This window comes from Trachymyrmex cornetzi, unplaced genomic scaffold (assembly GCF_001594075.2).
Source record: "Trachymyrmex cornetzi isolate Tcor2-1 unplaced genomic scaffold, Tcor1.1 scaffold69, whole genome shotgun sequence".
In the NCBI taxonomy this organism is placed as follows: Eukaryota; Metazoa; Arthropoda; class Insecta; order Hymenoptera; family Formicidae; genus Trachymyrmex; species Trachymyrmex cornetzi.
Genome location: NW_017300014.1, coordinates 317924 through 342061, shown reverse-complemented (window position 1 = coordinate 342061; position 24138 = coordinate 317924). Strand labels below are relative to the sequence as shown.

General features: G+C 36.0%; 2 protein-coding genes across 5 annotated transcripts in view; both read left to right on the top strand.

Moving 5' to 3' along the window:
* The first annotated feature begins 918 nt into the window (after nucleotides 1–918).
* AP-2mu (adaptor protein complex 2, mu subunit) lies at nucleotides 919–4226 on the top strand. Of its 2 annotated transcripts, none has more exons than XM_018517487.1 (5): nucleotides 919–1116; nucleotides 2201–2581; nucleotides 2670–2920; nucleotides 2994–3250; nucleotides 3409–4226. In XM_018517487.1, the coding sequence occupies exons 2-5, from the start codon at nucleotides 2242–2244 to the stop codon at nucleotides 3887–3889; spliced, it is 1329 nt and encodes a 442-aa protein (XP_018372989.1). In that variant the 5' UTR covers nucleotides 919–1116; nucleotides 2201–2241; the 3' UTR covers nucleotides 3890–4226. The 2 variants fall into 2 exon arrangements, with proteins under 2 accessions (XP_018372989.1, XP_018372990.1); XM_018517488.1 differs by lacking the exon at nucleotides 919–1116 and adding an exon at nucleotides 1290–1510.
* A 3031-nt stretch (nucleotides 4227–7257) lies between these two features.
* Camta (Calmodulin-binding transcription activator) overlaps nucleotides 7258–24138 on the top strand; it is a 55634-nt gene continuing 38753 nt past the window's right edge. For all 3 annotated transcript variants that reach the window (XM_018517510.1, XM_018517508.1, XM_018517509.1), the window contains exons 1-3: nucleotides 7258–7334; nucleotides 15450–15861; nucleotides 17386–17680. In XM_018517510.1, the coding sequence (XP_018373012.1) occupies nucleotides 15625–15861; nucleotides 17386–17680 (532 nt within the window). In that variant the 5' untranslated portion in view covers nucleotides 7258–7334; nucleotides 15450–15624. The remainder of the gene's footprint in view (nucleotides 7335–15449; nucleotides 15862–17385; nucleotides 17681–24138) is intronic.

The following is a 24138-nucleotide window of genomic DNA, read 5'->3' as shown; positions in this document are numbered from 1 at the left end:
CCGTTCGACAAATATAATAATTCTGTACTATATATAATATGCTCTATAAATTTTAATGTGAATCTCTAAAAAGTGAAATTTTACTCTTAAAGATTGAAATTTGAGCCATTCTTTTTTAAGACTGATTCAATTTTTACTCTTTAAAGTGAGATTACAGTCCAAAAAATATAGAGAGTATGTGTAAATAAACTTATACGAATAAAGTGATTTAAAAAATATTAGAAACATGCTGTTAGAAAACAAATAGAAGCATATTATAATATACAGAGCGTATCTGAAATAACGTCCACTAATCAATGCTATTCCTATAACAAAAAAACAGTTGAAAGGTCCTCTACCATTTTGCAATTTTTGCAATATTTTTTTTAGTTACCTAAATAAGCAAAATCGACGAAACATCAAAATATTTCACAAAGAACACTGCGAAAGATATCTTAAAATTATCTTATACATCAATTTTATCCATTTGTTCAGCAATCTTTAGAAATTAATATCTCATTAATTATTGCGAAAATTGCAAAATGAGGACTTGTCAGTTTATTTTTATTAGGATCATAGCACTATATGATTAGTTGATTAGTGGGCGTTATTTCAGATACAGCCTGTATACATGAATAATATTCTTTGTAAAATAAAGAGAGAGAATAACAAATATAGATAAATAAATAAAATAAATAAGTATATATATATATATATATATATATACAAATATAAATAAATAAAGTAAATAAATAAAATAAATAAGTATACATACGTAAGTAAATAAGTAAATATTTCATTTCGCGCAAATAAACGCGCACCTCAAACGACGTATTTTACCGACAGCGATGATTACGACAACGAGCATGGCTCTAGGTGGCATCGCTACCTAACCTTCGTTCATTGACCAGCTCCATCCAGCTCGCAGTCACTCTCAGTCTGTTTCGTCCACGTCGCCTGTGGCGTTCTCGGTTGGCGATCCGCGATATCGGACTTCGGAAAGTGGGTGTTGCTTCCGTCAGCCGTCAGCCGTCCATCAGCTTGCAATCAAGCGCAGAGAGTATCGCGCTATATCTAACGGGAGGGCGGAATCGCAGATAGGAAATCTTGGCGAGCCATCCTCCGTGGGAGTCATGTGTAAGTGAAACTCCAGCCTGCTCCAGCCCGCGTTCCTCGACGCCGGCTTCCCGAGGAGCGCGGCAGCGATTTGGACGCGAAGGGTTAGGCGGGGGTCTACGTACGATCGATAATACTAACCGTTCGCAAGACATACCGAACGGATGGACGGTTCCAAGTGTCATTTGACAAAAGGGGCGTTTTGCCTGTCGTTAAAGTGTCCCAATGAATTTTTTCGTGATGCGTACGCGCTTTCACGTGCCGCACGTATTACGAATTCTTTCTATGGTTGTCTAATTCAGGACCACTCGCTGAGCGTCGAAGACGTTTCTTATCAGTAAAGGAATGTCAGATTACTGTTTATCTGATTTATTTTACTTCATATGTGATTGCAGTGCCGAGTTATTTTTGGAACGTATGTTTAGGGATGCTTTATTGATTTTACCAAGTTCCCAGTAGAAGTTTGGAATCACTTTAGTAATTCTGTGTTATAAATTTGTAGATTTATTCCTTGAAAATTAAATTGAAACTTAGAAACCCAGTAAGCAAACTGTCTGTAGAGTGCCAGCAGATTGGCAGCAAATTAAATCTGAAAAATGCAGTAGAATCTGTATCCTATTAAGGTCTTGTTCTGTCGACAATCATGATTCTTATATCATGAATTAGACCTGTTCTTTTTGGCTAAACTTTTGCACCAGTTCATCTTTCTTCCTCTTCTTTCCTGCTGGAAAGGAAAGGAAGAAAGATAAACTAGTGCAAAAGTTCAGTCAAAAAGAACAGGCCTATAATGTGATGGCAATTTAGTGGCAGAAATCGAGCAGAATCTGTCAAACGTAGTAGCTTATTTGATTTCTGCTGCTAATTTGTCAAACTGTTCAGTTTTTAACAATTTGGTTAATTTCTACCAATCTGTTAAGTCATATAAAAATATATTTTTTATGACATTTTGTTACATTTGATATAATATAGACCAAATAAAATTTATCAGTAGACATTTTGCAAAGTCTTTACAAGTAAACTTGGCTAATTGGGAATTTTTTTGTACTGAATTTGTTGTCATGTACTTAGTAAGAACTGTAATATATTATAATAATTTTTGTTGCAGATTGATCTTGACTCAAAAAGCTAGCTCTACCCTCTGTCAAGATGATAGGGGGTCTATTTGTTTACAACCACAAAGGAGAGGTGCTCATCTCCCGAGTGTATCGGGATGATATTGGACGTAACGCAGTGGATGCATTTCGCGTCAATGTCATCCACGCGCGACAGCAAGTGCGCTCACCTGTAACCAACATTGCCAGAACATCGTTTTTCCATATAAAACGTGCTAACATTTGGTTAGCTGCTGTCACCAAACAAAATGTTAACGCAGCGATGGTATTCGAACTGCTGCTGAAGATCATAGATGTTATGCAATCGTATTTTGGCAAGATTTCAGAAGAGAATATCAAGAACAATTTCGTGCTTATTTACGAGCTGCTCGATGGTCAGTATTAAAGTTTGATTGATATTTTAATAGCTATATTATGTGACTTTTCCCTTGGAACTTTATTTATCTTTTTTTTTTTTTACAGAGATACTTGACTTTGGATATCCACAGAACTGTGATACAGGCGTGTTGAAGACATTTATCACTCAACAAGGAGTGAAATCAGCCACCAAGGAAGAACAAGCTCAGATAACATCGCAAGTCACAGGTCAAATCGGATGGAGGCGAGAGGGCATCAAGTACAGACGTAATGAGCTCTTTTTAGATGTTCTTGAATATGTGAATCTATTGATGAGCCCTCAGGGTCAGGTTCTTAGTGCGCATGTTGCTGGAAAGGTAAATTCTCTAAAGAAAATAAAATAATTTAGCAGAGCTTTTACAAATTTCCTGATAAAAAATTATTTTTTAGGTGGTAATGAAATCCTATTTGTCTGGTATGCCAGAATGCAAGTTTGGGATTAATGACAAGATTGTTATGGAGGCTAAGGGCATGAAAGGAAGCGGCGGATTAGGAGGTGGTGGTGATGATCCCACAGGAGCTAGATCCGGCAAACCAGTTGTTGTTATTGATGACTGCCAATTCCATCAGTGCGTTAAGCTTAGCAAATTCGAGACCGAACATTCCATTAGTTTTATACCACCGGATGGTGAATTCGAGCTGATGAGGTGTGTGAGACACAAACTTTAATATATTTATTATAATAAAATTTTTATTACAGATATTGAATTTGACTTGAAAGACTAGAGCTTTGTCAAAGAATTTATGTGTAATTATTTTTCATCACGAAAATAATCGTAGATATAAAGATTATTTTTATTTACAGATATCGTACCACGAAGGACATATCATTGCCTTTCCGCGTAATACCATTAGTGCGCGAGGTGGGCCGAACGAAAATGGAAGTCAAAGCGGTTCTGAAATCAAACTTCAAGCCCTCGTTGCTGGGGCAGAAGATAGAAGTGCGCGTACCGACGCCGTTAAACACTGCCGGTGTACAACTGATATGTTTGAAGGGGAAGGCGAAATACAAAGCATCGGAGAACGCGATTGTTTGGAAGATCAAGCGCATGGCTGGCATGAAGGAGACGCAGTTGTCCGCCGAGATCGATCTATTAGAGACGGATACGAAGAAGAAATGGACGAGACCGCCGATATCAATGAATTTCGAGGTGCCGTTTGCGCCGTCTGGCTTCAAGGTGCGCTACTTGAAAGTCTTTGAGTCCAAATTGAATTACTCGGATCATGATGTGATAAAATGGGTTCGTTACATTGGCCGCAGCGGCTTGTACGAGACGCGGTGTTAATGATTCCGAATCTCGATATTGAGGCATAAATAATTGTAAAGAAGTAATCTCATTGCAGAAGTCACGACTGCGAGTATCGATATTGGCTATTTCTTGTTATTATTTCATTGTAGCGCATATTCGAAGCGACGATCTGAAATTCAACAATTGTTCGGATGGTTAATTCCTAATCGTGCACGATACGTAGCGATGGAAAATGTATCGAAAGAAGAATTCCATTATCAGCACAAAATTTCTGTATAATTGTAGGAAATTTTTTTTGTATATTATATAGCAAGAGTGACATTCATTTTCATTTATTAGGGGAAAATGCGATGTTGTATTAGGAGAAAATTTTCAAACGAAAAAATAAAACTAGATTCCCACTTGTGTAACAAGACGTTGCACGGAATATATCATGATATTCGGTACCAGGCGGATTATTTCCTTCGTGCCAATTTTTCAGTCGTCCATTTTATTCACATCGATTCTTAGCCGTAATGTCGCACCATGCGTGGTGGATGGTATGAGCTATGATCAGATTTTGTTAACTTTTTGAAATAGAAAATTTGTTATTGAAAATGACGATAATTAGATATAATCATGAATTGTTTATATATATATTTACTTGAATCATTTAATTATATTTGTATTTTCTTTTGCTTCGTTTTTACGTCGAAATGATCATTACAAGTTTTTAACCTCACATAATTCCACAATCTAAGTAATTAAAAAATCGATTCGCGCCTCCGGAATTAATACAGTTATGAGGATAATCTATATTCAAAAAATATAAATATATTTGTAGGATTATTATACATAATGAGTGTTTTTTTTTGGAGCACTTTATGAATTTCTGTATTATATATGTATTAATATATATCTATATACGCAAATAATAATTATTCATTTTTTGTGTAACAATGTATGGAGTTACGGCCTCTTTGTTACTGGAGTTTGAGCGGAACTGACCAAATCCTATGTACTAGGGATCATTCGGTACAAGCTTGCAATGCGCTCAATGAAATGTAGAATGCTTTTAACCTGTTATCCGTGCATGAGAATAAGAGTAGAAAGAAGCATCGATCGATTGTACGAGCGTGATTGATTTCGTCTCTCTAAAGGAACGCTCGAATGCGTAATGAAATATATGTGTAAAATAAATTATGCGTTAAATTTAATTATCCTGCTTTCTTTAAATTATTATCCTCAGTATTACGTGCAACAAAATTAATTTGTGACACAAAGAATGCAAAATCAATAAAATACAATTTACTTAGAAATTAGATTTTACATTGGAGAGTTATAGAATGTAAAGATCTGTTCTTTTTCATTGAACTTCAAAGTATCCTCAGTATTATGTACAACGAAATTAACTCGTGACTTAACATATGCAAAATGTAATTTAGTTAGAAATTAAATTTTACATTGAAGATCTAAGTAACATAGCAGCGCCTGCGAAGCACAAAAACAAACGCTTATATACACTTTTTAGCGCTTTTTTAACGTTTTGTAGGCGCTGTGTTATTTAGACCGACTATAGAATCTAAGAATCTGTTTTTTTTTTTTAATTGAACTTGTTGCGCAGTTCATCTTTTTCTCTTTTTTTCTCCAACATGAAAAGAAAAATAGGAGAGAAATGAACCGTGCAAAAAATTTAGTTAAAAAAAATAGGCCTTAAGTAAAATGCTATTCAGGAATAATAAGCAATAAGAACGTGATAAATATAAAGCAGTCAATGTAAAATGCTCACCTTTAATCGGTAATTATTTACGGCTTTAGATTCGCAAAAAATATTTTTAAGATGATCGATGAAATACAGAATGTTCATGTCTTAAAAAAATTTTAAATAAGTATGAAAAAACTTGAACTTTCGAAAACTGACTTTGAAATGCGCGCTACTCACTATTCTCGAAATATCGAACGAATGTCGATACGCGCGCGATTTCTCGCCGGAGCAGTACATCGGACATTTTAAACAAGGCGATGCCTTGAAACGTTAGACGTTCAAAAAGTGCTGATTTTAGAATAGAAAATTTTGTGAGTCACGAGACAGTGGATTATTAACTAGTCAGGTAGTGACGATTCTACTCTCGCTCTCTTCTGTTTCATCAATTTCGTTTTTCGGAACGAATTTTCACTTCGAATAATTACGATCTTGATTGGACAGCGAGACATTTTTCAACACGATTCATGGCCGTTCTAGACTCCTAAGAAATACCATGATTACCATGGGCGAACGTTGCGCATCGTTTGTCATGCGACAGGTGAACGACTTTCTTTTTCTTTCTCTACGTTGCAAAAAATTTAACTAAAAAGATCTAGTAGTCCAAGATTTGTAATTCTAGGCATTAACTTGCGTCGGCGATGTGTTTTCAGGTTACAGTGTAAGAATATCTGCATCGTGATTCAAGTTTATTGCTTTCCGCTTTTTTACCTCTTTTAAGAAAAAGGAAAACGAACACAATTACAAATATTGGACAATACACCTGAATATTGATCGTATCTCTGATGAAAATAAAGTCGGAGCGTAAGTCGAACGTAATGGGAGAGTAATAAAAGCGTAAACGCCTTTTTTACGTTTTGTTGTTTCAATTTTCTCTTCCTAGAGGCTTTGTTTACGCTTCTATTACTCTCCCATTACATTTGACTTACATTTTTATTTTCACCAGAGATATAAGACACTTTGGTTACGTCTCGTACGGAACAGAAGCTTACAATAACATTTGTAATATTACAGTATATTACTGGAACGTTGCAATCTTGCTACAATATTGCTGAAATGATCTCTACCGTATGGAGTGCGATTGCCATCGTCGAGATACGCTCCGACGTTTCGCGTTTACAGCGTACGATAACGTCATCGCCTTCTATTCCGCGGAAACTTGGCGGGAAACGCTTTGAATTTCCGCCCGCGAGGTTTCTCGTTCACGTCCGCCCTGGCGCGTCCGCGACGGCACAGAGCGCGATGACTCTTACCTTGGAGCGGCGCATGCGGTCCACGCTCGCCTCGCACCGCTCCGTTCCGTGCACATACAACGTATACGTGTCGCACGTATACCTGTCATGGATTCTGAGGATCGACCGCGGCCACCGCGGGCACGCGTGATCGCGCGATTCCCTGCGTGAGAGTGTCGCGCATCGCACGCACGCACGCACGCACGCACGCACGCAGGCACGCCGAGCCGACGGACGGTGTCCGAGGCGTGCACGAGGAAGCACAATCGGACAAGACTGCCATCTTCGTCGTCGCCGCCGCCGCCGTCGTCGTCGTCGTCGTCGTCGATCATGAGCGTCGCGGTACCGTCGCGCGGAGGAAGGTGCCGTCGTCGCCGTTGGTGAACGAGCTGCTGGGAGAGACACCCGGGAGAGTCGCGCCAACGCCGCGCACCGGGAAGCGCGGCGTGCCGAAATGATTACCTTCATCGGCGACGGGCCTTCTGTTCTCATTCGGAGCACGGATCCCGTGAGTATCCTCTGTCACATATCGGTTTTTTATTTCTCTCTTTTTTTTTCTTTTTCACGCCTTATCAAATCCTCTAGAATGTCACCATCTTCTGATAAATAGAGAGTCGCTAAATACGAAGAACGGGGGATGTATAGAGAATCGAGTGCGCGCCTATCGAGACTGCACGGAGGAATTACGCTCCATGGATGAACGCATAAAAGTCAACGAAAAATCAAAATGACTTTATTTTATCTTGACTTTTACGACGTTAAAATAAAGTCATTTCGATTTTCTCTCGACTCGGTGCGCTCCTTGGGCGAACGTGTGCGTGTCGCCGCGACGCGACGTCGCGACGTCGCCGTCGTGTTCGCGGCTTCGCCCGTCCGCGTGGCGGCTTTATGGTCGTCGCTATTTTTAGAGCATACCGTAAACCCACGGTTTGCCGCCGCCCGCGAGGAAGGAATCTCGCGTTTCGTCCGTGCGGGCACGTGCAGCGAACCATATGGACCATATTGGTCGCGGGCGGATTCGAGGCGGATGTTCCAGGACGATCGTGGGTATTACACGTTCATCATCGACGGCGTGAATTTTTGGCGGGAACGTCGTTAGTGGACCGTCGAACGTGAACATTTCTTTGTAACGTGCTAGATTCCTGCGACTTCGATCGATGGGAGAACAATCAGAGAAAAACAGGTTTTGCTAATCGAGAACTTATTGCGACACCGTGTTTCACGTTCTAACTTTGTTCGTAATATATTTCTGCATGGAAGAAAAAAAATGATGAGTAGCATTAGTCGACGACAGTGAAATTAGAAAATAGAATCTCTTGCTAATTCAATGTATTATATTTTAGAGGGCAGGGTCTATTTTTAAAGTATTCTTACAGCTTTTCTCCTTAAATAAGATTTGTTGCATTTCATTCCATTGTATTCTTTGTTGTAGTAAGTAGTTCATTTCATTGTATTCTCTCTCTGTCTCTTTGCCTCAAAGTATAACACTATTTCAGCGCCACTATAATGTTCGTTCTATAAAGATTAATAAAATAAATAACATTTTATTAAACAAGAGCATGGCGTGTTTATTTTAATTAGTGCCATCATTGAATTAACAAGATTGCATTTGTATACTTCTATTTCTTATTGAATTAACAAGATTCTATTTTCAATTAGACTGCTGTCAGTCAATGAATGTTGTAAATATAACATTTTTTGCTCTCACTTTTTTTTTAACTGCTTTTAATTTTTTAAGTGTAAATAACAGAACAGATATTTTAAATTAAAAGCTTTAATGCTTTCCTAAATGGAAACTAAAAATGCGCTCAACTTTTGCAAACGTGTATAATAAACAAATTTCTCTATTTAAAGATTAATTTACATGAATATTAATTTTAATCGTTTGCTCTCGAATTAAAATTGTATAAATTGAAAATATCATTAAAATGTTTGTTAATGCGATTTGTTATTGCATTGATCGCAGGATGCAATAACAATATTCCGCAAATTTTATAAGATTTTGCATAGGTTTTATCTTTCAAGGGCGAGTAATATTTTTAAAAGATAATTCCTGTCGGAAAAAGTCATGCTCGCGCTTCAAAAGAATTTCGCGTGTAAGTTCGATATCTTATCACCCGTGTAATAAATTTAGTTTTCGAGACAGTAGCTATATGAAAAATAAACTTTAAGTAAATTATCGCATTTTTATTGTCTCAGGGGCAGAGCAAGCTGGAGATAAATTGAGTTTAGGTTTTGTAAGCTTCCGTTATAGTGTCTATGAAATAATTTCTTTTTTTGAAAATATTTATATGTATTTTACGTATAATATGTTATATTTATAGAACAGGATGTATGTTATCTCATTAATTGTTCTATACTTAATTATGCTGGGAATCTTAAGAGTTATCCGATCTTTAAATATCTCTATCGCAAATAAACGTCGAAATAATTTATTTTGATGATAATTTAGGCTTAGTTTAGGCTTCTATTCTTTTTTCTTCTCTGTTAACTTCCTGTACTAAAACCTGGCAATTTGGCATAATTTATAATTTCTTTAATCTCTGTTCTTCTTCCTTCTCATAATGCAAACGTCATGAATGTTAACGTGGACGCGACGTAATCCTCTCTGACAGCAGCGCGTGTTGTAGATACATCCCTTAAGGATTGCAAGACCCTCGTGAAAGATAATATTTTCAGAGCACAAGGTTAATCCCTTGGTCTTACTCTGCCTTGACTTATTGAAGCAAGAACTTCTTTCCTCAAGTCTTCTTACTGAGCAAAGACTCTCGAATCGATGCGAGAGATGGCTGGAAATGAGAAACTTATTTAGTAGTTAACTTTCATGTAACAAATTTTTAATTCTCGTAGAAAGTAACGAGTTTTAAATATACAATTGAATACGTGTTCATTCGTCAATCATTTTTAAGCAAGAGGAAAAGTTCAATGACTTTGCGATATTGATACAACGTCGATGTAACATCAAGGTATTTTGTATTGTCAAACTGTAGACTCGTTATCTCGATGAGTTTATCGTAATCAGCTGTTATCAAGAGTGACGTGCGTTTCCTATCGCTGGGGATTCTAATGGCACGTTCGAAAACGATAATAGCAACTAGCATAACTAGGAACGTGCATAGGAACATCACTTTGGTACATTTCAGATTCCTAACTGTTTAGAAACTGACGTTTATTCTCGAATATAATGCATCAAAGGCAATATTCTCAGTTGTTGATTATATCTCTACGTATCTAATATTTAAACATTTTATAGCAACATTTTAAAGTACTTCTTTTTAAAATTTTGATAACAAAATCGACGTTTTAAAGTGAATAAGGTAAAATAGAGTTTTTAAAATACGTATTTAATGGTTAATGCGTTAAATGCGTATTTAATAGTTATTATATAAAGTAATTAATCTTCCGGAACGACGTCAAAACTTGTAACACAGTTACTGACGCTAGATCTGCAAAATCCATTTAATTTATGACTAAAAGGCACTAATTAATTTAAAGATAAGGAACTAAAATGACATAACTCATAAAAATATGTGTGTGTATGTGTGAATACTAAGTTTATTTTAATAAGAAGAATTCAAATTTGCAAATATAACATAAAAAGTATAATTGCAATGATCCAATAGATTCACTATTAGCTCTGAGAAATGCGCTTATTATCGTTAAATAATCATCAAAATTTTAATAAAAATACAAGTATATGTATAGTTCACCATTAGAAAATTATTTTGTCGTAATACTTTTTCAATTTTCTCCATTTTCTATTATTTCGTCTTACATAAAAAGTTTATGACGTAAAATTTCTTAATAGATTGGTAAGGAAGGATTTATCAAATGAAATTCTTCAGATGATTAATGAGAGAAAATTCTCTGTGGAGTGATGCTCGAAGTTTGATCGAAAATTTTCTAGTCGGTCTTTTCAGTTTTTTTTTTAGCTCGCTAGTCTCGCACGCGTTCTTTAATATCGTGCTTCATAAACGTCAAACTGCGACGATCCCTATAACGTGGCGATTTTGCTTTTGGAAGACGTGCGCAACATATGGGTGCCTGGAGATCGATCGATCTGAACGCGTAGTCACCTATATACGATTTTCTAGTTAACGATATCAGCACGAAGCTGGCAGTGCATGGCGGTCTAAAGAATTCTACATCCGTTCCTAAAGCGATGAGAGAAATGTGTCGCATTTAGTTTTCTCTTTATTTATACATCATTATTGACATCGTTAGATTTTATTCATTGGCTGGCGTTCTTTCTCATTTACGTCATTTTTGATATGTTAGATTTTATTCCACGCGAAGAGACATTAGCGAAGAGAAAATTATTCCTGCAGAGCTTTTGTAGTATAGATGAATTTAATCAAGCTAAAGAGTGAATCTGCTTTTCCAACAACATATACGACGTTGTTTCTTAACACGAAATTTTATTTTCTTTCGTGTAATTTTTATACCCCATCATTTTTTTAACGCAATGCTTTAATCATCTTTAATATTAATTTAACTTGTGAAAAGCATGCCCATAAATCCCCGGGATTACACGTGACGTACACAGCGCGGCTAGGGATTAGAAGTGACACAAGTATAATCCACAGTGTGTATTAACAGATGCATTTAATTTTACTCATATTAGAGAATAGTTCAATCCACAACAGAACATTTTTTTAGAGATAATTTAATAACAATGCATTCATATTCGTAATAACAGCGGACTGCCTGAACATGTGATTTTCAATTTGATAAGTCTAAAAGAGCCACCTAAGTATCATTTATATTAAGAGAAAAAAATATTTGCAATTATTATTTTACCAATTTTTTTCTAAGTATATAATAAGATATAATCTTTCATATATGTGTAGGTTTCTCTGTAAATATAACACTATGCTACATGTTTAAATATGTAAATCCATTTTTGTATATTGAGTATAGTGTTATTTTTACACGGAAAACTAAATCACGCACGTACACATATATAAAGTCACTAGATTTGCAATGTTAACTATAATTTATTGTCATTTTCGGTGCCAACTATATATTTTTTGGTAAAACTATAAATATAATTATTATTATTAACGTTACAGCAGTAAAAATTGTGCTTCCATCATTATTATTCTATACAATTATAATCACAAAAGTATCAAACATTTTTCTCTTTCAATTAGTGTAATTAATTGCATGAAAAAGGATGGCTTTATCATTGCTTTTTCGTTGTGATTGTTTTATTATGCAATTATTTTATTAAAATTCCACAAAAAATAAAACCAAAGACATTGCAAATCCAAATTTAATCTTTTATTAACTAAAAAACGCTGACTAACAATAAGAAAAAAGTTTTTCTACAAAGATAAACAATTTTGCTGTTTCATACGTGGAAACTATCGCGTGATGAAAAATTTTTTTGTATCTATAAATACAAAGAAAGAATGATTTTGCTGAAGTATCTAAAAATTTAACTGGATACGGATCTGAAAATAATCTTTTTTAAGTAGCGAGCCAAAATTTTCACGACGTTTTCTTCGAATTGTATATCGGCGAATCTCCAGCATTCCTCACTCGATCGTCATGAAAGTAACTGCGCGATCGGAGTTACTTAACTCAGTTTCATTTGTGAATGAAACGACAAAGTCAACCGATTAAAACTAGAAATCTAATCTTACGACAATCGGAACAGATACGTAAGTCTAGGCAGTAAGCTGTTTGCTTAACATGCTATAGGATAGTAACGAACGGACATCCTCCGCGTGTGAATGCACCGGCGACGCGACGGTTCTATTATTATTGCACGTGCCGTTGTACCGGCAGATATCCGCTACGCGCGCGCTCGATACGGCTCCATACATGAATGACCGCGATATTTACTCGCCTTTAACATTCACCCTGTATATTTAATGCCTATTGAAGGCACGCCAAGCGAATGACATTAATTCTTACTAAAATACACGACGTGCGTTTATCACGGATCATACGTGACGAAGCCGCGCGTCATCGCGGCCGGAACGCTTGACGGATTATATCAGTATCAGGGTATTGCATGGGGTTACTATTTCTGAAAAGGTTTGAAATAAAACGAATGACGTCTAATTTATTTTTTTTAGTCATGCGCCGATTCCTTATCGCCGATTATTTCTAATTATTTCAGTAATTTTTACCCTATCGGAAGTTGAGCACGTATATATTTTTGCATAGAATTGTTGCGCTAATCAAATAAAAATTATTCATATTAATAATTATTTATAATAATAATAATAATTGTTTAGGTTAGGTTAATAATATTATATTAATTTATAAAAATGTTTATATTAATAATTATTTATATAATAATCTATAATTTCTATAAAATTTGAACAATATATATGAAAGATGATAAATCTGTTTAGTTTTGTTGCTTTTTGCTAGGATTGGGTTTTTTTTCTAAGTCGCTAGAATTTTGTACGTGAAAATTGGCAATGATGTACTTTTGTTTGCCGAGCAAATCCATGACAGTAGCGGCCAAGAAATGCATTTATGACTATGCATGCCAACCTAATAAGTAATCCCGCGGAGTCTACGAAGATGAACAATCTGGCTGTTTCACACGTGAAAACTATCGTGTGCTGAAATAAATCTGGAAATTTGCCAGATGATTCCTCAATAATTTTTATTTTACTTACTATTCTGAGCTAATGGATCGAAACGCATTTCTCCATAAGAATTAATTAAATAAGACGCGAATTCTAACTTACGCACACTTTGAATATACGAGAGACACTGCTATCTTTTTTATCAAATTACTAATACAATAATAGCTTGGAATAGTTTCAAGTGCTTAAAGGAGGTTTGTTTCTTATTTTATACAAACAAGAATCAGCATTGTGAAAACGTACATGTTAAACGATTCTAATGCATGAATTCTTTACAATATTATAACTTTAAGATTTATCATTATTTATCAAGGACATCTATTTAAATAATTATAATTAAATTTATAATTTATAAACTATAAATATATATACATAAAATAAATATATAAACATACAGGGCGTCCCGTAAGTTTTTGCCAAGCGCTTTTGTGTAGATGAAGCGGACTAAACTGAGTCAAAAGGTCCTCTATCATTCTGCAATTTTCTCAATAGTTAACAAGATATTAATTACTAAGAATTGCCTAATATTGGTCTTGAATAATTTTTTACTCAAATACTATCAACTTTAAAAAAAAGCTGCGAGAAACAAAAATCATTTGTTTTCTTCTCATAAAACTCTAAAAATTTTTCCGAATTTTTTATCAACTTTTTATTAGTACTGTATTGTCTTGCTTTTATCAACATGAGAAAATACGGTATTAAAAAAAATTCTGAAAAAATTCTGAAAAAATTCTCAGAACTTTATTAGAGAAGAAAATAAATAATTTTTGTCTCTCGCTGTTTTTGTGTAAAGTTGGTAATATTTGAGTAAAAAATTATTGAAAACTAATATTCAGCGATTTTTAGTAATTAATATGTCATTAACCATTGTGAAAATTGCAAATTGGTAGAGGACTTTTCTCTATCTACGTAAAAGCGCTTGGTAAAAACTTATGGGACATCCTGTATATAAATTAAATTGAATTAAATTTATTTCATATTTTTTTTTTAAATTCAAAAACTATAAAAATAAATTTTATATATAGGTATATATCAAATATTTTGTTTCTCTAGTAGTTTCGAGTTCCACAAATTTTTCCCTCTTTTTATTTCATGGCGTATCACAGAGTATCACGACACGGTCACAAATGGTTCTGAACAAAATCCATTCAATTTTAAGCCGCGATTCCTTCGAGATCTCCTGTTGCTACGAGCTCAGAGATCTCGAAAACAAATTCCTTCGCTCCGGTGAGCCGAGAAAATGAGAAAATCGCACTGGGCTTTAAACTGGGATGACCAGATCTTTAGATTGCAATAAAACCGAGGTCAGCATAAGATATATTTCACCAATCCGTACTATAAATGTACCTAAAAATATTTCAGACCTTCGCTGTTTACACTTTATGTTTTCGAAAGAAATGTATCAATTCATTACTGCGACAAATATATTAGTGTGACATAATTCTTTTAAATGTAGAAGTAAACAATTATTTCAATCATTAATTGAATTTGATTAAAACATTTTTTTCTTTCTTACATGGCGATTTAACACAAATTAATCTTTCTTTCGTAGCAAAGTCATCCAGTGATGATGAAAGTCTCTCAATTAAATTTCTTAGACAAAATCGATCGATCTCCCGCTACAAGTATGAACCCTCGGTGAAAAAACGGGACACATTAGAGCATTGAATGTGCAATGGGCCATTATCTGAAAGCCAGCAGCTTCTGGACCCAACCTTAGTTTAAACCGCGCACACGCCCGCTACTTTGATACCGAGGTGGTGTACCGCGAGAGCTGCCTTATTGAAAGAGAGGCAGAGAGTCGAGCCGCACGTCGACGGTGTCGGCAGAAATAATCCCATCGATTCGCCTTCCGGAAGAAGCCACGCCGGTACGGTCGGGCTCGCGCGGTTACGAACGAAAGCGGGCGTGTAGATCCGCGCCGGGGTGGCGGCGGGTGTGGGCGCGGGCGGGTAGGATCATCCCCTAAAACGACAGCTTTAATATCAGCCTGGATGTGTTTGTGCGCGCAGGAGGAGCAGGCGGCAGCGGACGAGTGGGAGCTTTAAGAACCGGAGAACGTGTCGTGCTGGAGAACGACACGCTTAACGTCGCCGCCGCCGTCGTCGTCGTCGACGAGCAGACGGGAAGAGAGTGCATTCTCTCGCATTCGGCGAGGACAGACTGGCAAGGAACTGCGCGACGAGGATGAGACAGGTAGTCGTGCTGGAGCCAGCGGGCAGCGTCCTAGTCATCAGACAGACCTCCCTGGGTGGTGGCGGCGTCGCCACCACCGGCAATGTCAACTCCAGCCCAACGGGTACCAATGACACCCATACCTTGGTCAATCACGCCACCGTCTCCACGATTGCCTCCAATGATCACAATCAGAACAGGATAGTCGTGGTGCGCTCGTCTACCTCGTCCACCTGCATGACCAGTTCGGTGAGAACGACGCTCGACCTTTACACGTGCTTAACCGACGAACCGCGAGTTGTAAAACCGTTGTGGGGTTGATTTACCTTGTTCAGAAACCGTTGCTCATGTTTACTTTATATTACTAGTCTGTTATAACATAGATTCTGGTTATACGCTAACTAACTTGGAAATTGAATCCGTTATGTTAGCGTCCGTTTTACTTTTGTGAGTTAGCGTTCACGAGAAAACAAATCGTAGCATAGAATTACAGAGATTAATTTGAAACCTTTGAGCAGAACTCGCAGTCTGAAACTATGTTTAGAAATTTTTATTCTGCAGATTATTACTAATAAACACTCGACCGCGTTTCTCGGCAGGAATATTATTTAGGACTTTACATTAAATATGAAATTGCATTATTACGACGTTATTTGCAATGTAGATATCCGATGTGGAACTGCAAATCGGTTAATTAATTTTCATTCGTGAGCTGTTATCTGGTAAATTGTCTGCCGATGTTACTTCAATTTAACTACCGCGTTAAACGTGAAAGTCATATTAGGAAAGTTCTTGCTAAAAACGTGTTGGCGGTAAAAGGTCAAATGATCGCTGAATGCGGGGGAAGAAAGTGCGAGATGGGTTATCTCTTTTCCTCCGTCGGCGTAGGATAGATGTCTTTGGGAAATATCCCGAGTTAGTCTCGTAACGAAGTGCTTACGGAATAAAAGACTTGCCTTTCCAGCCGGTGCAGCTCGCGAGAAAAAAAAACTCTGCCGCCTATATAGCTTTACAATACGAAACGAGACAACTTCAATTATAGCTGGGAATGGGTGGCAGGTGGTACCACGAGCCTCGCCTCGTTCCGATGTAAAGGGTTAAAGAGGATAGATCGCTCCTCGTCGCGAAGGACGTTCCGCCGCAATTCAGAGTTGCGATTTCATGCAATTTTTAATGTTATTGCTCATTTTTTCTAACAACAATACATTGTTTTTTACAATTATAAGAAGATTGAGTAACATTTGCAACATTAGTGCATTATTTTTATATATCTACTTTTAATATAACTTTTAATTTCTCTTATTAATTCTACTCGTCTGGTTCCTTTTAATGTAATTACTTGCGTGAGATATTTCTAACGTCCTAATATTATACATCAATTTTCATTGTACTCCTTAATAATTTGCAATTAACTAAAGATTGATAATATTCTATTTCTCTATACTTTCTTTAGATAAAGATAAATACAAATTTTTTTAATTGTGAAATAATTTGCGCTAAATATAATAATGTATATAAATAGCATTTAGCGAATTTATAATTCTAGGATGTTTTGGAATCTCATTCGAGTAATAAAGGGTTAAGATTATACACAGAAAGAATATTTTCATTCTTTTGTGCTGACAAGTCTTTCTAATATTCCAAAATAAACTTACCAGTTATATTATCTTTGCATTACATCCTCTTTGGTTTTCATGACCAATAAAATAACTAAAATAGTCTAAAAATACCGGTGGGAGACCACAATTTACGATCGATTTGTGTGCCATTTAGGCCGACAATCACGTATCGACCAACGGCAATAGCAACATCAACATTAACACGAACATTAATGGGAACCCGGGAGGCATCAGCTGCAAGCCATCGTCGAAGGTCGGAATTGGCGGCGGTGCCTGCAAGCCGAATGAGAGAAACGATCATCTACGAAACGAACATAAAAACCAGGAAGGAGTCACTAATAGCAACGAGACAAACCCTGCCGCTGGATGTCGTCCAAGGACGAGCAAGGAAGCCGCTCATGAGAATATCGTCTCCGACAGGAAGCTCGATAGCGTGGATCCTATCTCCCGTGAGTACTTCCGCCATTACTCACCTGTACCTTTGACAACCCGAGCGATCGCCTCGTAAATTATTTACTCGTGCGTCTGGTTCAGACATACGATATGTCCTCGTATCCTTGATATGACGAATGTTGAAGCGCTATATAGATTATTATAGAACAACTAACTGATGTCGGTTTACATCTCAAAACTAGGAAGAAACATTAAACGGTTAAATGAGCTGTCATTTGGTATAATGTAAAGGTAAAGTTATCTATATGAAAGAAACTTTAGAAAATTCTTCCTAATTTTAATCGCCTAATGGAAGCACGAATCTTTATTACATATCAGCATCAATGTCGCGGTGGGAGTTCTCGTGATTGTTGTGTCGTTAGGAAAAGTTTTCAGGCTCGCCTGTCTAAAGCAGCTTTAAGTAGTTCTTGAAAATTATGGCTCTCTCGCACGAAGAGAGCTAAACGAAGAAGTGGACGAAGAATTAGTCCCGCGCGCGTTGAGACTCGAAGAAAATCGCAATGAAGTTTAAAACAAACCCCAACGTTTTAAAGCGAATGGTTACACTACCGCACGAGAATGGTGGCACCGGAACGGAGAGAAACCTGACCAAAGTTTCCACTCATCACGATGGAAACGGAAACTGCACACAAACTGCACTCGAGTTTTACACGGAATGACTTTGGGGCCCGTAAACCACGCGATTAGCAGCGAGTGACTGTATATGAGGGAACGATAAACTATCGGACCTACAACTTTTACAGTCTATACCTTCCTGTGCGAATCGGTTAAGAAGCAATTAACTACTTCTTAAGGCTATTAACGTGCGGATAATTGAACAAGATAAAAGTAAGGCTAATAAAGGAAAATTTGTATTAAATTGTAGAAAAATTTAAGAATAGAATGATAAAATAGAAATTTAAATGAATAATTAAATTTTTTTTTTCTAATAAATATTAAAATTCTTCTATTAACGTAGGTTAAATTAAATCTCTAGACATTTTGATGTGTTCGAATATTTTTTATATTCTTCATTGTTAAAATTTTTATGTATAGATAAATATTCAAATTAAAATATTGATTCTCTAAACATTTATATCTTTGATCATCACAGTTTCATTGAATCTACGGATTTTGAATTTTTGGATATTAAATAATTTTAAATATAAAAAAATTGATTTATATTTCAAACTTTGAAATTCAAAGGTGTATGCTATGCCAAACTCGTATGTCAATTAATGTTGCGACACAATGCTATAACATCATTTTTCCGAACATGTAACTGAATTACTACACTTTTTATACCTCGCTAAATTGTTTCATGCAGTTGCAAATGAATTTAGTTAGTCGTTGTACATGGGAAAATAGTGGCCCATATACAACTGTTACACGTTGAGCCCCGATAATACGCAATGTCGATACGATATTTTTTGTACGATACGCCAACGTGCATCGATAGCTCGGGAATAAAAACAAAATGTAGTTGAAAACCGAATGCTGGAAGCAAATATCCACAATTCGCCGAGCAGGTTTACTCGATCCTTTCCCATCTGAAAGGTTACGAAAACAGAAATGATCGATATGCACTGAGGATCCGTTTTATGAAGGAGATCTGAAGCTTCTCATCCCTAAATCGTCCTACTTATCATCGTTTTTCGAGAATCGCGCGATCTTTTCTGAAGTGGAAATTATTGATCTGCATTACAAAAAGTATGTGGAAGGAATATACAATGTGGTCTGAAAATTTTATATAAATTTCATATTTTTTACCTGTAAATCTTTCTTGATATAATTTAAAAAAAGTTTTAAATAATGTTACAGCAAAATGCGTTTTATTTTGTTATACAATTTGATTATTACTTTTATCATTATCGCTCTACTTATCGTTTTTCAAAAACCGCGTGATGTTTTCTGAAGTGAAAATTATTTGCATTACAAAAAGTACGTGGGAGGAATGGCAATGGCGAACATACAGTGTGATATGAACTTTTACATACAATAATAAAAATTGCATATTTTCTAAATGCAAGTTTTTTCTGATTTAATTTAAAAAAAACTTCAAATAATTTCGCAGAATAAAATGCGTTTTATTTGATCATACGATTTAATTACTAACTTTATCGTTTAACTTTTATCTTCTTGTGAGTGGATATTACTTATTAACGGAACTTCCTGCTGCTTCTTCATAAAGTAACCTGTACAATCACAAACTTTTCAATGTGGGATTTCCATTAAGGTTACCGTCACTTTTCCTAGAAACCAAGTTTTCCCTGTGTACAATTTCATCATATTTCCCGCACTTGCATTTCGAAGACCTTGTCTGATTTCGTGTACTCTCCCATCTTCGTCTTTCTGCCATGGAAAGAGGTTTCGACTCATTTCCAGAGCTGGCTGTATGCACATGCACTCTAAACTCACGTGGCATATGCACAGTTGCCGGGTGGCTGCAGACACGACGGTTCCTCTATTCTTTGAGCAACGTTTTTCTATAATGGGCACTCGTGCATGAATCCGATTCTGAATATAAATAGGAAGAACGAGTTGTGTGCCACGAAGAGAGGAGAGAGAGAGAGAGAGAGAGAGAGAGAGAGAGGGAGAAAGAGAGAATGCTCCAGGAAAGTATTACCATTTGATGTACAGAAAGTACCAAGACGTAGATGCTAACATAAAACGTGTCGCGCAAATTTCTAGATGACAGGTTTTTACGATCGCCAAGTTCTAACGACATGGTGAAACTCGCAAGAGCAGTTAGCCATGGTTGTGCAAAAAAAAAGAAAATCGAACGCTTATTGCAACTTTACATTTAACGTAGTTAATATAAAGTTTGATCGAAATTTTAATTGAAAATGTGGGCGAACATTTCACTTCAACGTCCAGTACAAATTACGTTTGGTGTTATAAAAATATTTGTTCGATAAAAATTTAATCGTTGTATCAGATTAAAAATATGTTCTCGAAATTATGGTACTTTTTTCTTACTAACCGATTAAAAGTTTCATACAATTTATTTATTACAGAGTTTAGAAAGAGATTTGAAATTAGATATATACATTAAATTTGAGTCGCAGATCTAATTGAAGCTATTTATATGAGTATATTTGTCTCTTTCTCTCTCTTTGAAAATCAATATGTAAATTATTTTTTGATGTTTCTAATATTCTTGTAAAAGTTTGATGAATGCTTTTGGCTGGGCGTTTTCTGTATCGTGACCCCGGCTTTTGTGACGCACGAGACCTTCTTCAACGTGCTCCTTATTTATTGCCGACCTTGTTATTTATTGTTAGTGCCACATAGGCCGAGAAAGTTTCTCTTAGGATCTATGGTTTTCCGATCGTGCGCAGACCTTAACCCTTCGTAGTTCACACATAGTGCCTTTTTTAGGATTGTTCATCTAAACTCAAAATGATGATCAAAATTTTGCATTTGAAAAAGAATTAGAATTTAACAAATTGAAACCATTCTTAAGTTAATGTTATTTTGTGCTTTCTCGTTTACGAATAATAACTATTTTGTTGCAACAACATTGCAGAGTATTACTTATGCGTTATTGTATAAAAATGACAAAATTTCTCCTTAAAGGCGTTTAAGGTAATTATTAGTTTTATTTTCTAAAAATGCAACTCCATGTTTGTATCATTCTATCTTTGTCGTTCATTAAACGTAAAACAAGGATAGAAAAACACAAATAGTTATCCTAATAACCATTTCCCTAAATGCATCCAGAGAAATAAATGGTAATTAAATAATTCTAAAAAAGTAGTTATTTGAGCTATTTTTATATATTTTATTTTAAATTCGCATTTTTTGCCGCAAGATCAATTATTTCTGGCATTACGAAATCAAATCAATTAAAAAATATCAAGAAAAAATTCGCGTCTCTACTGTATTTTCTATTCATCATTTAATATTACAACTCTTATAATTATATAAAAAATTGGGATTTCATTTTTATTTAAATAATTATAGTTTTAATATATACCTATATATATGTATCTACTTATTTTTTTATGTTCTTAGAAACAAAAGGTATAATAAGGAGATTAGTAGGCTCACAATTCAGTAAGACATAGTATAAGGGAGAGTATTTTATACTTCTCTTACAATCACCCCAAGTGAGGGTGGTTCTTCCTTATCGACGCAAAATTTCATCCGGAATCTCTCGCGTCGTTGTTTCGAGATAGACACCGACATCGCAACGCTTCATTCGAGCTTTTGAAGAAGTGCACCCCGGCAGGGAAGTACCCCCGGCAACACGGGGTAATTCGTAGTTCCGGCAATATCCGCCAGAGCGGCGATTGTGCTGCCTCCACCACCCCATTCGTGCACGCTTTTCATTGCCACCCCTTCGCTTCGGCAACCCTTCTCATCCACGCGACTTGACGTCCACGGACATTCTCTGGCCTATCGCCTATCCCGTGCCTATCCTGACCTATTCTATTACCTATCTGGTGACTAGATCTTGTATTGACTTCTTTGAGGGAAGAACGGGCCCTCCCTCGTAGGAAAGCTTACTTTTTGTTTAATTCCAACGCCCTTCATCGTTGCCTACTTATTTTCTATGTCTCGCGGAAAACTTTTATCCGACGTTTCGCATTCAGGGATAAGATCTCATAACTTCGTTCATGAAACGCGAGTCTTCTCCTGGCCTAGCAGGAAGCGTATCAAGCTCATTCAGCGAATCCAGGCTTGAGTTCCTTTGGACCTGGCAATCTTATTGATTGTCTTACTTTCTCTCTCTCTCTCTCTCTCTCTCTCTCTCTCTCTCTCTCTCTCTCTCTCTCTCTCTCTGCTTTTGTCTTTTTGTTTCTCACTCCTTTTCATCCCTTTCTACAATTCTCTCTCGTAAACCGACCCTTTCTATTTGCTTCTCTCTCTCTCTCTCTCTCTCTCTCTCTCTCTCTCTCTCTCTCTTTTACCATCACATTGATGGGGAGCTATCGTCGACGACTAACGACCAGCGACTTACGTGTCCGGTTTTGGTTCCTCCTCACGAAAAAAGCCGTGAGGAATTGCCTATACGTGATGTGCGGAGAGGGGAAGAATCGGAAAGAAGGGATGAAGATAAAGAGAGATGACGGGGATTGAAAAAGGAAACGATGAATGGGGGGGGATTGCGAGAGGGTGGTTGGACACAAGCCCCCGAACAGCCGACATTCTATTTAAAGCCGCGCGGGGTGGTAGCAGAGCTAGCTAGCGAGCTTGCTAGCTAGTTGACTGGTAATTTACGAGCTTTTACCAAAAAGTTGGACACCTCGGGGATGGCTCCACACTTTGACACGTGACCCACTTTTATTGGGTTACGTAATTGATCGCCCTGCGCCTGCTTCGTGTTAGCGCGACCTCCCTTCTCCTCTTCGCCCTTTTGTCTCCTTGTAATCCCGGACCTTCCTCTTCCTGTTCTTGCGCGATTCTTCCACAACCGTTTTCGCCAACCCCTCAAAAAGCACGCAAAAATATCCTTGCTATCTGTAATCGTTGAGGGCTAACATATGAATCATACATCACTATTATTTCAGAAATGCTAAAAGAAAATAAGTATTAAGAATTATAAACGAGGAAAAATGGAGTGAAATCTTTAAAGAAATTATGGTTCGTGTATTCATACCTCACTTTTATCGATAAATGAGCATTTGGCATAGAGTTTACATGCATTATAGAATCTCTGCAGAAATAAATTGATCGCGTATTTGTCGATAAAAGTGAGGTGTGAATACAGATTTATGTGTCTTATGTTTGAATATGTCTTTCTTCATTTATAATTTTACAACCTCTTTGGAAATAGATATTATGGAAAATTAATAAAATCCACTATATAAAAATAACCTGCCGATTATTAAATATATGATCATCGGTGATTTATTAGATTTCCAAAATTGAAATTGTAACGATCGGTAATTGCTGATAATCCTTCTTGACTATAAAAACCATTGAGATAATTATTAGATGATAGTTACGTCAAAATCATTTAACTCGAAAAATTAAAATAGATTATTATGCATACACCTATATAATACAATATAAGATTATAAATAAACAATGTAAGGGTCTGAGAATAAGTCAAGTGAAATAATAAAGTAATACCAACGTAGATATCAGTGCTGTAATGTTTAAATATTTATTAATAGAATATTACATAACTAACGCAAATGTTTTGATTACAGTTTAGGTCCCCTTCAGTGCAATTAGAATACAAAGAATAAGATTATAAAATTACATGTAATTTTTATTCAAAAGTAACACTTGTTGAAAATTCATTCATTCTTTTAGAAGTATTGGAAATAGTTAAATCTTTGAGTAGGTTATTGAATTAGATAGAAATTGAATTAAATTCTTATGGTTTTAAAGCATTTTTATTATTCTATTAATAAAAAATTATATACTATATTATAAACAACCACATTAGTTATTTATTGAAAAAATACAATATTTTTTCTTTTATGTTAAATTCAAATAAAAATAAAATATCGAACACACA

Excerpts from the sequence above, each read along its gene's own strand:
- AP-2mu (XM_018517487.1), top strand. The coding sequence starts at position 2,242 with ATGATAGGGGGTCTATTTGTTTACAACCACAAAGGAGAGGTGCTCATC. Across the intron at positions 2,921-2,993 it reads GTGCGCATGTTGCTGGAAAG|GTGGTAATGAAATCCTATTT; the intron begins GTAAATTCTCTA and ends ATTATTTTTTAG. Across the intron at positions 3,251-3,408 it reads GGTGAATTCGAGCTGATGAG|ATATCGTACCACGAAGGACA; the intron begins GTGTGTGAGACA and ends TTTTATTTACAG.